General features: G+C 52.4%; 1 protein-coding gene across 1 annotated transcript; it reads left to right on the forward strand.

Moving 5' to 3' along the window:
• The first annotated feature begins 1,973 nt into the window (after positions 1-1,973).
• On the forward strand, positions 1,974-10,081 carry GJB1 (gap junction protein beta 1). Its single transcript, XM_056859358.1, has 2 exons — positions 1,974-2,018; positions 9,183-10,081. Exon 2 carries the CDS (start codon positions 9,195-9,197, stop codon positions 10,029-10,031), a length of 837 nt encoding a protein of 278 aa, XP_056715336.1. The 5' UTR covers positions 1,974-2,018; positions 9,183-9,194; the 3' UTR covers positions 10,032-10,081.
• The last annotated feature ends 599 nt before the right edge of the window (positions 10,082-10,680 follow it).

Raw genomic sequence — 10,680 nt, forward strand, 5'->3', positions numbered from 1 at the left:
TGATGTTAAGTGCCGAGTTTTTAGAATGGGCATAAAACTCAGCCTGATCTTAGCTTTCTTTTAAAGCAGGTATAAAGGGTGGAAAGGTAGGCAGGAAGGGTTGCAGCCTGTGCAGGGGGAAAGAAGTTAAATGTCACACAGAGGATGCATGTTGCAAAATCCAGCTTTTCAGCTCATTGGAATTTAACCTCTGCTCTCTTCTTGAGGGGGCCTTGTCCTGATTTGGGAATCGTACAGGCTTTAGCGGTGGGTTCTTTCCTGTTTGCTCCTTTTGGAACCCTCTGCTGGACTTGCAGCCTGCAGTGAGTTTGTCTCAGCCGTGCAGCGGCAGGTCCCCCAAGGCCACCCTGGGCTGCTGGGTGTTTTGATTGATCTTAAACTTTCTTCCAGTGCCTTGGCGAGTACAGGGTGAGCTGTGCCAGAGCGATAACTCGGCTGGCACCCACCCCTGCTTGCCCTACCCTTCCTTCGCAGGGCGGAGGAAGCACGTCAAGAAACTGGAGTCACTGGATGGAGGGAGGGTGCTAGTTAAGAGTCCCAAGAAGGAGAGGCACGCTGATACGGCTTACAGGGCACGTCCGCCCATCAAAGGGATTGGGGAATCTCCCCCCCCCCCGCCCCCAGTAACCTTTTTGGCAAGAAGAATATAAAAATCTGTGGAAGAGGATAAAATCTTCCATGCAGCTGTCAGCAGCAGCTTCCCCCAGAACTGTCCCCACTCTGCCTTTCCAGAGCTATCCTCCACGTCCCATCAGAACCATCAGTGATACCTGGGAGCAGGAGGAGGCAGTCGCGCTCCAAAATGATCTCCCAAGCAGCAGAAATTGGGATGTGGTCCAAGCTGATGCCTGGTACCACTCCCGTGGGAGCTCTGAAAAGGCCTTATACCTGTGAGTCATGGGGAAAGCAACAGGTGCTTCCACAGTCTGCATTTTCAGACAAAACAGGCCCTTGTGCGTGGTCTGGATGGAAGCTGGGACTGGCTGGCGCCTTTAAATGAGAGGTGTATTCAGGCTGATTGGAAACTACGCTTGAGCAGGCATTCTGCTTCCAGTCCTATGTGTGTGACCGGAAGCAAAGGGGAAAGCACTCTGCACATGCTTGGTAGGGACTCTCCAGCCATATTTTAAAGTTCTAGAAAAATCCCTGGCTTTCAGAGCAGGGTATGGGGCTAAGCGTTGGCACTGCAGAAGGGTGGCTGGCCAACTGAAGCCTGGCACTAGTTTTTGCCGTCCTTTGTACTGGTTCCAGCTGCTGGGCCCAGTAACAGGATGCCATGAGAAAGTCTCGGCCAGAGTTTGAGGTGGTGGATTACCAGCTGGAGGCGCTGGGGGCAGTGGCAGCTTCATCTGGTGGGCTATTTCCTGGTGTGTGTGTGTGGCAAAGCCACTGCTGCAGTAGGGTTTGTGGGTCTCGTGATCTTTGGGTTGCTTCTCAGCTGTTTGTGTCACTCTGCTGATGGGACCTTGGAATAGGACGTCCCGAGTAGTTAATGTTTATAGTCAGAGTTAACTTTTGGCAAGGGCTTCCGGAGACTGCACACTGGCAGTGCAGCCCCGGCTCTTGCTTCAGGGCTATTTGTGAAATTGTGGTTAGGGGGCACAAGAAATTCCCCAGAAGTACTCCTGCTCGCGGCTGGCACTACTCAGTCAGAGAGGAAAGGGCACACGGCGCTGCAATCATCAGCTGAGCATTGTGTAGGGGAAAGGCTGCAATCCCGTCGGGGAACGGCTGCAGACGGGCAATTAGCCTGGAAGCTGCCCTCTGCCTCCAGGGACAGGCCGGAGCTGAGCTGTCCGTGGTTAACCAACACCCAGGTGCTGCGTTCCTGGAGTGTTTGTATGGGCAAGAGGCTGCAAAGAAGCTGGGGGGTGGGGGGGCACATCCTTTCTTGTGGTTCGAAGTGGGAAGAAACAGGGAGGGGCCAGCCCAGGTATAAAGGTCTCTCTGCCTCGCTGGCCGTGTCCGCTGAAAGAGGAGGGCAATCTGGTGGCTAACTGTATCGGCTTGTGTCACAGGTGAGTTCGCAGGGAGAGGAGTCGCACAGCGGTGCTCGGCTGGGATTCTGCCGTGGGGGGGGGACGTGGCAAGTCTCAACAACTAAGGACATAATTGGGATGGGAGGCGGGGCAGAGAGCGATGCTTCTTGGAAATCCCAGAATCTTCGGCTCTGCAATTCCGAGCTTTGAGCTGCGAAGCCCGGGTGGCTTGAAACATGCAACCAGGACCGGTGCTACCATTAGGCGAACTAGGAGGTCGCCTAGGGCGCAGACCTCAGAGGGGCGCAGAACTGGCCCAAGGGGCACAGTTTTTAAACAAATTAGTTTCTTGAAAAAAATGCAACTGACAATTTATATATATTTTTATTTTAAGGTAAGTACAACAACAGTGCTACGGAACAGAATTAATTATAATATCTTCTAAAATATTTTGTGCTTTTATTTTTTTCTACAAGACATCTGTTTTTTCAAAATTGGTTAGCAATGGGCGGGGGGAACAAGTAGTTAGCCTTGCCTAGGGCGCAAAAATGACTGGCACTGGCTTGCTTGCAACCCAATATTTTTCTTACCCAAGTCCAAACTGGTAGCTGAAATGGCCATTGGGAATAGATTTTCTTTTCAGCTCTACCAGTTTAAAGCCCGGGAGCGTATAAAGCAGGGAAAGGAATTCCCTCCTGCTCCAGCGAGGCGCTGCGCTTGGCCTGGGGCTTCGACCCAGATTTTAGCAAGCTGAGCATATCCCCCCTCCCTCCCTTCCTCCTTCAAAAGGGAAAAGAAATCCCCATTGCTTGAACACCTGAGGCGAGAAAAGGGTGACCGGCTTTCCAGAGTGAAGGTCTTTGCGCAGGTACTTATCATTAAAGAAATGATTAAACATATAGAAATCCATGGAATAGAGATTTAAATAGCAGAATCCCATGTTCCTGGGTGTGAATTTGGCTTCCCCAGGATGGGAACTGCGATATTTGGACAGAGAGCCAGGGAGCACCGCTCTTTCCCTGGAAACCGATGCCCCTCGCTAAGGCTTCGCTCAAATTAGGCCACAAAATATGGCGCCTGGGGGCCTTGGTGTGGCTCGCCAGGCTGTAGCAACTCTGGCTGATGCTGTCCTTGTATCCTAAGAGCCTTGAACGGGAGCCCTGGTGGAGCTGCGATGGAGCTGCTCACTGATGACTGGGAGCCTTTCTGAACAGGGAGGGTCCCCTGGGCCCCTTCCTCCTCGGGGCAGACCCCACGCCTCCTTTCTGCCAATCTTGAGGTCTCCCACCTTGCGAAGCCTGGTTGGTGGCGCTGGTGAGGAGGGTCTATTCAAGAGCCAGTGCGGTGTAACGGTTAAGAGTGTTGGGCGAGTATCTGCAAGGCCAAGGTTCGAATCCCCACTAGTGCTGTGGGAGCTTCCCACTCATGCCACGGTCGCTGGGTGACCTTGGGCCAGTCACACACTCTCAGCATAATCTACTTCACAGGGTTGTTGTGAGGATGAAATGGGAGGTGAGGAGAATGATGTAAGCTGCTTTGGGTCTCCGTTAGGGAGAAAGGTGGGGTATAAATGGATTAAATTAATAAATATTTTGTTGCCCTGAGCAACCCATCCCTTCCGGAGTCTGTGCTGTTGCTGGCGGAGTCCGTCGCTGCAGTGTTGACGCAGGGGCCTGGTTCGGGACCCCACCACTTGCATAAGCCTGCTAATCAACGACTAGGAGCAAGCCAAGCTTCTGCTCTGCATCAGTGCCCTGGCTGGAGAACCAGCCCTGCTACCAGGTTTGACGTCAGGCTGAGCCCCCCCACCCCCCAGGGCCCGGTCTTCTCCCACTAAGCAAACTTCAGTGTTTTGGGGAGGCTGCAGCGGTTTTGGCTCATTGTGGTGTGGTCATTCGCTATCTCGGTTTGCATACCACACCCACCAGCTGTTGCCACCTCTGTTGGCAGGACAGCTGGGCAGAGGCCAATAGGGCTATAGACTACTGAGGGCTGGGACCCATCTTGCATCAGAGATATGGAATCCAATCTCTTGGTGTTGGCTTTTCCGCTAAATGGCGGTCTGGTTGGATGTATGATTTGGATCAGGGTTATGCAGAGCTGATCTTTCATACCTTGCATTATTTCCTAGGTAGAATGATTCCCTCCGCCCAGCTGCTATTAGGCACAATAGAGGGGGGGGAAGAAAGGTATAATACCTGGACCAGACTTTGTTAGAGAAATGTGGGTACAAGATCCAGAAATCTGTCCCTGACAAAGCAACTGACCTCTGTACCAATAGGCAAATGACTCCTCTGAGGATAGGTATGGTATAATTCCTCCTTCCCCCACAGAAGATTGTTTTTTGGGGGGGTAGGGGGAGATTTCTATCTGGAAAACAGCACAGGAGGCGAAGAGGTAAATGCCCGTGCCATGGTCCTGCCCCCAATTGCTCCCCCAGTTCCGTATTTGCCTGGAAGAAAACACTCATACGTGTTCTTTGTTTTCAGCACATGCTGTGCAGCCTCCCCCTTGATTCTGGGGGGTGGGGGAGAGGTTTGGTCAGAGACCAGCAGGACGGAGCCTTGAGGACCTTTGCTCTCTCCAGCCCCATAGCCCCTGGGCTGGCTGTGTTTGAACTGGCTTAATGGTTACCTTTCTGGCTAGCTTTCTCCTGCCCTTTTTGTACTCGGTGCGAGTGGCAGATTATCAGCTGGAGGCCAACTGGCGCTTTGCGCAATCTTGTCGGGGTGGGGGCATCCCGAGGCTGGCTGTGGGAGCCTGTCCTTGGGCCACCAGCCCTTCCTCTGGTCTGCATGGAAAGGTTTCAGCCCACGTCTCACCCAGCCTCCAAGTCTTTTGGTAGCTTAGAGCTGCTTGGGACAGGCTGCCGCCGCTGGGTGCTCCTGGTTCTTCTCCCTGTGCCTTTCTGGATATAGAATCATAGAGTTGGAAGGGACCACCAGGGTCATCAAGTCCAACCCCCTGCACAATGCAGGAATTTCACAACTACCTCCCTCACACACACCCAATGACCCCTACTCCATGCCCAGAGGATGGCCAAGATGCCCTCCCTCTCATGAACCGCCTAAGGTAATGGGATCAGCATTGCTGACAGAAGGGAGCCTTTGTGTCTCATAACAAATTTGCAGTTATCCCAATGTGATTTTCCGGGCCAGTAGCTCCTGCCTTCTGCTCTCTTGGGCAGCTCTGTGCTTGGAGTTGGTTCCGCACGGAAGGATGCGTATGTGGGGGGAAAGAGGCACTGGGGCAGGGTCAGCCCGGACACAAAGAACTGAGGGCCCCTTTGTGCTCTGTCGGCCTCGGCACTAGCTTCCGGCACTGGACCCCGGAAAGAGACGCAAGTCGTCGGCCTTTCCACGGAACAACACTGTTCAGCTGACGCCAAGCAGCGTCATGGCAAGGCAGCTGGGATGCACGAAACTCTCTGACCCCCCAGCCCTGTAGACAGCAAAATCCAGCCTTAACTCTTCTTCCTCCCGGGGCTGCTGCTCTCTCTCCAGGGCATGCCCAAGGCCAGGCCGGCCAGGCGCTCAGGATCAGGAGCCACCCCCAGCAAACTCCACAGCTCCTTCCACCATGCCCTCTAGACACTCTTTAGGCACACAAGGGAGAGAGGCTGCTGTGTGGGGTCCTCACCCCTGGCGGAGCCTGGAACCAGGTGTCGGTGCAGGCTATGAAGGCCCTGGAATGCCACACACAGACACTTTGTTTGGCAAGGGTGGGCGGAAGTCCGGGCAGCGGACCTGAATTCTAAAGCGTGTTGTTTGGGGGCCGATAAAGGCCTCATTGTATGCAAAGTGGTTTATAAAGCAGCATATGACTCCGTGGAGCTGAGCGGCGGCAAAGAGCGGGCGCAGTCTGCTGGGTGGCATGAGCCTATAGAGGGAGCCTGCGACTGCCGTGGGAGCCATCCGTTCCCCACTGCAAGGTAACGTCCAGGGTGTGGGACCTGGTCTGACCCCTTTCAGACAGACAGCCTCGGAGCTCTTTACAAGTGGATACGGCTCAGCAGGTGGCCGCCTAAAACTGGGGGTCTCTTGGTGGGGTGGGGGAGAATCCTGTTCGATGGAGGTGGTGGTCTGGGGCTTCTGTCTGGAGACCTTTTGGCTTTGGGCCTTATTGTGCAGGTGCAAGGACTGCGCTGGTCCAGCTACCCCAAGACTGGGGTGCAGAGTCTCCCAGAAGCTGGGAATCTGTTTCCCAGGAATACCAGTAATTGTGCTTAGAACGTGCACGTGCCATTTCAGCATTCCCTGCATCTTCTCTATGGTGTGTGTGTGTGTGTGTGTGTGTCAGTATTATCTCCTTATTGCAGAGTGAAAAAGGCTGTGACTGGCCTGCCTAAGGTCATCGAATGAGTTTATGGCAGGGGTGAGGCTTCCTGGCTCACGGCTCAACATCTTGGCCATTGTATTGTCACTGCGCTAAGTGGAGAATTATGGTGCATTTCTCAGCAGTTCCCGCCTCCTCTTGAATGCTTGGGGCAGGTGACCAATAGTGCATGCTTCCCTTGCAACTTGCTGTGCCTCTGCCCAGAGGAGAAACACTCAGGGCAGGGAAAGTGCCAGGTTGGCTTTCTTACTTCCCCAGAGTGGACGGCAAGTGAAGGGGCATTCAGAAGGGAGGGAGGACTCTGGCTGGGAGCCAGCATGGTATAGTGGTTAAGAGTGGTGGTTTAGAGTGGTGGTGTCTGATCTGGAGAACCGGGTTCGATTCCCCATTCCTCCACATGAGTGGTGGAGGATAATCTGGTGAACCAGGTTGGTTTCCCCATTCCTACACATGAAGCCAGCTGGGTGACCTTGAGATAGTCACAGTTCTTTCTGAACTTTCTCAGCCCCACCTACCTCACAGGGTGTCTGTTGTGGGGAGGGGAAGGGAAGGTGATTGTAAGCTGGTTTGATTCTCCCTTAAGTGGTAGAGAAAGTCGGCATATAAAAACCAACTCTTCTTCTTCTTCTCTGCTGCAGTAGAGTGAGCCTGTTTCAAACTTACTGCTGCCCAGTAGATCCCCCTCCCCTGGGAGACGCTGGCTTAGATGCAGGGGTTGGCCAGAGTCCCTGAAAAGCTTCAGTCCCTGCCTTGTCCCTAGGCCTCAGCACCCGTTCTCTGCCCCCTCCCCCATCTGCAACGTGGGGCTAAGAAGAGTGACCTACCTCACAGGGCCATTGTAAGGATTGCTTAGGCCCCTTATGTGGAGGTGCTTTAAACATTCTAAAGCATGCTGGTTCAGTCGCAATAATTGCACAGCACAGGGGGAGAGGTCCCAGACCTCACCTTTACCAGGAACCAGCATCAGCCTTTATAGCTGGGGACAGAGTCACAGGTGAGTGGCAGAGCTGCCGGTTTGCACTTAGAAAAGTCCAGTTTCAATCTCAGCGCCTGCTTGCCCGCTGTGGAATTCAGGGCCTCCTGTCAAATGTCCTTCTCTTCCGCACTGCACGTGCCTCTCATAGCAACAGTGGGAGGTGGCGAGAAAGGAGAGTGGGAGGTAGAGGAGATGTCCCTGGAGTTGCATTGCTCTGCATTGAAAGCTCCACAATGAAACAGCTGCCAAAGACAGCTAGCTGTAGGTTTCGGAACCAGCATTTTAGTTCACCGCCTGGTGGATCTGAATAAAGCTGGAGCAGAAAGAATGGCCGGATCAGGGCTCAACCAGGCCAAATTTGAGACATCTATGAGATCTCCCGCTGTATTGGTTTACCCTTTAAAAGCAGTCCTTAATTTATGCATTAAAATGTCTATTTCCTCATGGCTCAAAGTGGTTGGGTTTGTTTTTTGCCGTCAAGTCGCAGCCGACTTATGACTACCCTGTAGAGTTTTCAAGGCAGGAGATGTTTACCATTGCCTGGCTCCGTGTCACGCCCTTGGTATTACTTGGAGGTCTCCCATTCAAATCTTGACCAGGACCAGCCCTTTTTAGCTTCCGAGATCTGTTAAGATTGGGATAGTATGATCTATCCAGGTCAGGGCAAGACGGCTTATACATAATTAAAACATCAAACAACATTAAAAACCCCAGCCCCTCCCCAACCTGATAAAACGGAGTAAAGCCTAATAACATGCAATAAAATGCATAAAAAGGAGACCCTATTTAAAGCTCAGGTGACTAAAACTGCCTCACAGTACCATCCAAAACGTTCCAAGGACGGAGCACCCCTTACTTCCTTGGGAATCCTATTCCATAATGTGGTCGCAACTACAGAAAAAGCACAGGCCCTTACTGGGGCTAATAGAAGCTTGGGGAAGGGGAGAATTATTTCTACTGAGCAAATGGTATAGGGGAAGGAAGGTTAACCTTCTCCCTCCCATGGTGCGGCAGTTTGAATCATAACCAGCCCTCCCCCTGCCCTTCTCAGGTTGGATCACATACAGAGTAACTGAGCCTATGGTTCGTGTGGGTTGCTGCTCTTTGCAGGGTGCCATTTAGAGTGGCCCCACACATTGCCGTCAGGCTTTTGGCTTTTTCAAACTGCTATGCCATTCTGGCTGCAGCCAGAGGCTGCCTTGGCAAAACCATCGGTTATGTGTTAAGGATGACTCAGTGTGAGTTGATCTACCCCGCACCTTGTGCAGTCATCCTTAGGAACACAGGGGAGGGGTTTGTCCTGATTGCACTTTTACGTTTCCTTGTACAAGACCTCACCCCAAAAGATTTTTTTCAGATCCTGAGGTGGACAGGTAAAACCAATCCCAACACGAAGCTGCTTTATACTGAGTCAGAAGACTGACTGTATACTGAGGTCAGTGTTGTATAATCTGACCGGCGGCAGCTATCCATGATTTCAGGTAGAAATGTTTTACATCACCTACTAAATGTGCCAGGGATCGAACCTGGGACCTACTGCATGCAAAGCAGCTGTTCTATCACAAAGCTATGACCCCTCCCCGGGGTCATAAATAAAGCAAGAGTTGGCTTGTGTGGAAGCCAACAGAAAAAAATGTGGTTGTATGAATTGGGAGTATGCCACAGCTAAGGAAATTTTATTAACAGTGCAGGCCTAGGATGAAAGAAAGTTTCAAACAGGACAAAACCAGGTGTGTTGGCGTGGGAGAAGGGAAACAGGCAGTTTTGGAAGATACTTCTTTTGAAGCCAAGTACTCCTACTGTGTCTGTCTTATTAGCAGCATGTGATGTGATCCTGCCCCTCTCCTGGCCTAACTACTCTGACCAGACCCGGCTCTGTCTTTTCTTTGCAGGAGTGAGGAAGAATGAAGTGGGAAGGCTTCTACTCCCTTGTGATTGGTGTGAACCGCCACTCCACAGCTGTTGGCCGCATCTGGCTCTCGGTGGTGTTCATCTTCCGCATCATGGTGCTGGTGGTAGCTGCTGAGAGCGTCTGGGGAGATGAGCAAGCGTCTTTTGTCTGCAACACGCTACAACCTGGTTGCAAGAATGTCTGCTACGATCACTACTTCCCCATCTCCCACATCCGCCTGTGGGCCCTGCAGCTCATCCTGGTGACTACACCGGCCTTGCTTGTGGCCATGCACGTGGCATACCAGCAGCACCAGGAGAAGAAGCTATTAGTGATGACCGGCCACGGGGATGCCAAGCACCTGGATGAGGTCAAGAAGCACAAGATGCGCATTTCAGGGGCCCTGTGGTGGACTTACGTCTGCAGCGTGGTCTTCCGCATCATCTTTGAAGGAACCTTCATGTACATCTTCTACATCATCTACCCCGGGTATCAGATGGTCCGTCTGGTCAAATGCAATGATTACCCCTGCCCCAACTTTGTTGACTGCTTTGTCTCACGGCCCACGGAGAAGACCATTTTCACTGTTTTCATGCTGACGACCTCTGGTATTTGTATTGTCCTCAACGTGATCGAACTGGTGTACCTGCTGGTGCGGGCTTGTGCCCGCCGTGCTCACCGAAACTCCAACCCATCTTCAGGGAAGGGCTCCTTCCTGGGCCACAAGCTGTCTGAGTACAAGCAGAACGAAATCAACCAACTGCTGACGGAACAGGACAGCTCCCTCAAGGACATTCTCCGCCGCAATTCAGGGGGTCAGGAGAAGAGTGACCGCTGTTCGGCCTGCTAAGGGTATTGGGACCATGGAGGTGGGGCTTGGCTGCAGCAGACCAGGACTGGGGGGAGAATGTGGGACTTATCTGAGGGTTGCTGTGGGTGGGAGCTGGCAGGGACGTTCCCTCGCAGTACCTTAGACCTTACTATGGGACTTCACATCTTCTCTGGCCCTGGCCATTCTTTAGCTCCCTGCCATCGGCCTACCGGCTACCTAGAGACACAATCTCCATGGATTTGGTAAGAATTGGTGTAGTAGCAAAACCTGCAGAATATTTGCATGAAGGTTTTAATTTTACCTCTGTAGCCATTGCTGCCTGGAAGAATAGGGCAGTTGTGGTGGCTTCCAGTCAGAGCTCCCAAAGAAACCACTGTTGCAGGTTGAGGAGACGCTTCCCCTTCTTCCTTGTGTCCCGCAGCACCTGTGCTCATGCTAATCCCTCCTCGAAAAGAAAAGGGGTGGGGGAATCAACGTAATCTTACACTGCACATAATTTTGCTTTGTAAATTCTGGAAGCAAAATTTAGATTGCCTTACTGTAAATTCTGGAATTTTGCGGTGCAGAAATAAAATCACAGGGACTTCTGTCACCTTTCGGCAGGGCAACAGGTCAACTACTTCAGTCCCTGTGTTTCTTGCCTAGCACCCAATGCCCATCTTTGGTG

The sequence above is a fragment of the Euleptes europaea genome, chromosome 13 (assembly GCF_029931775.1).
Source record: "Euleptes europaea isolate rEulEur1 chromosome 13, rEulEur1.hap1, whole genome shotgun sequence".
Lineage (NCBI taxonomy): Eukaryota > Metazoa > Chordata > Lepidosauria > Squamata > Sphaerodactylidae > Euleptes > Euleptes europaea.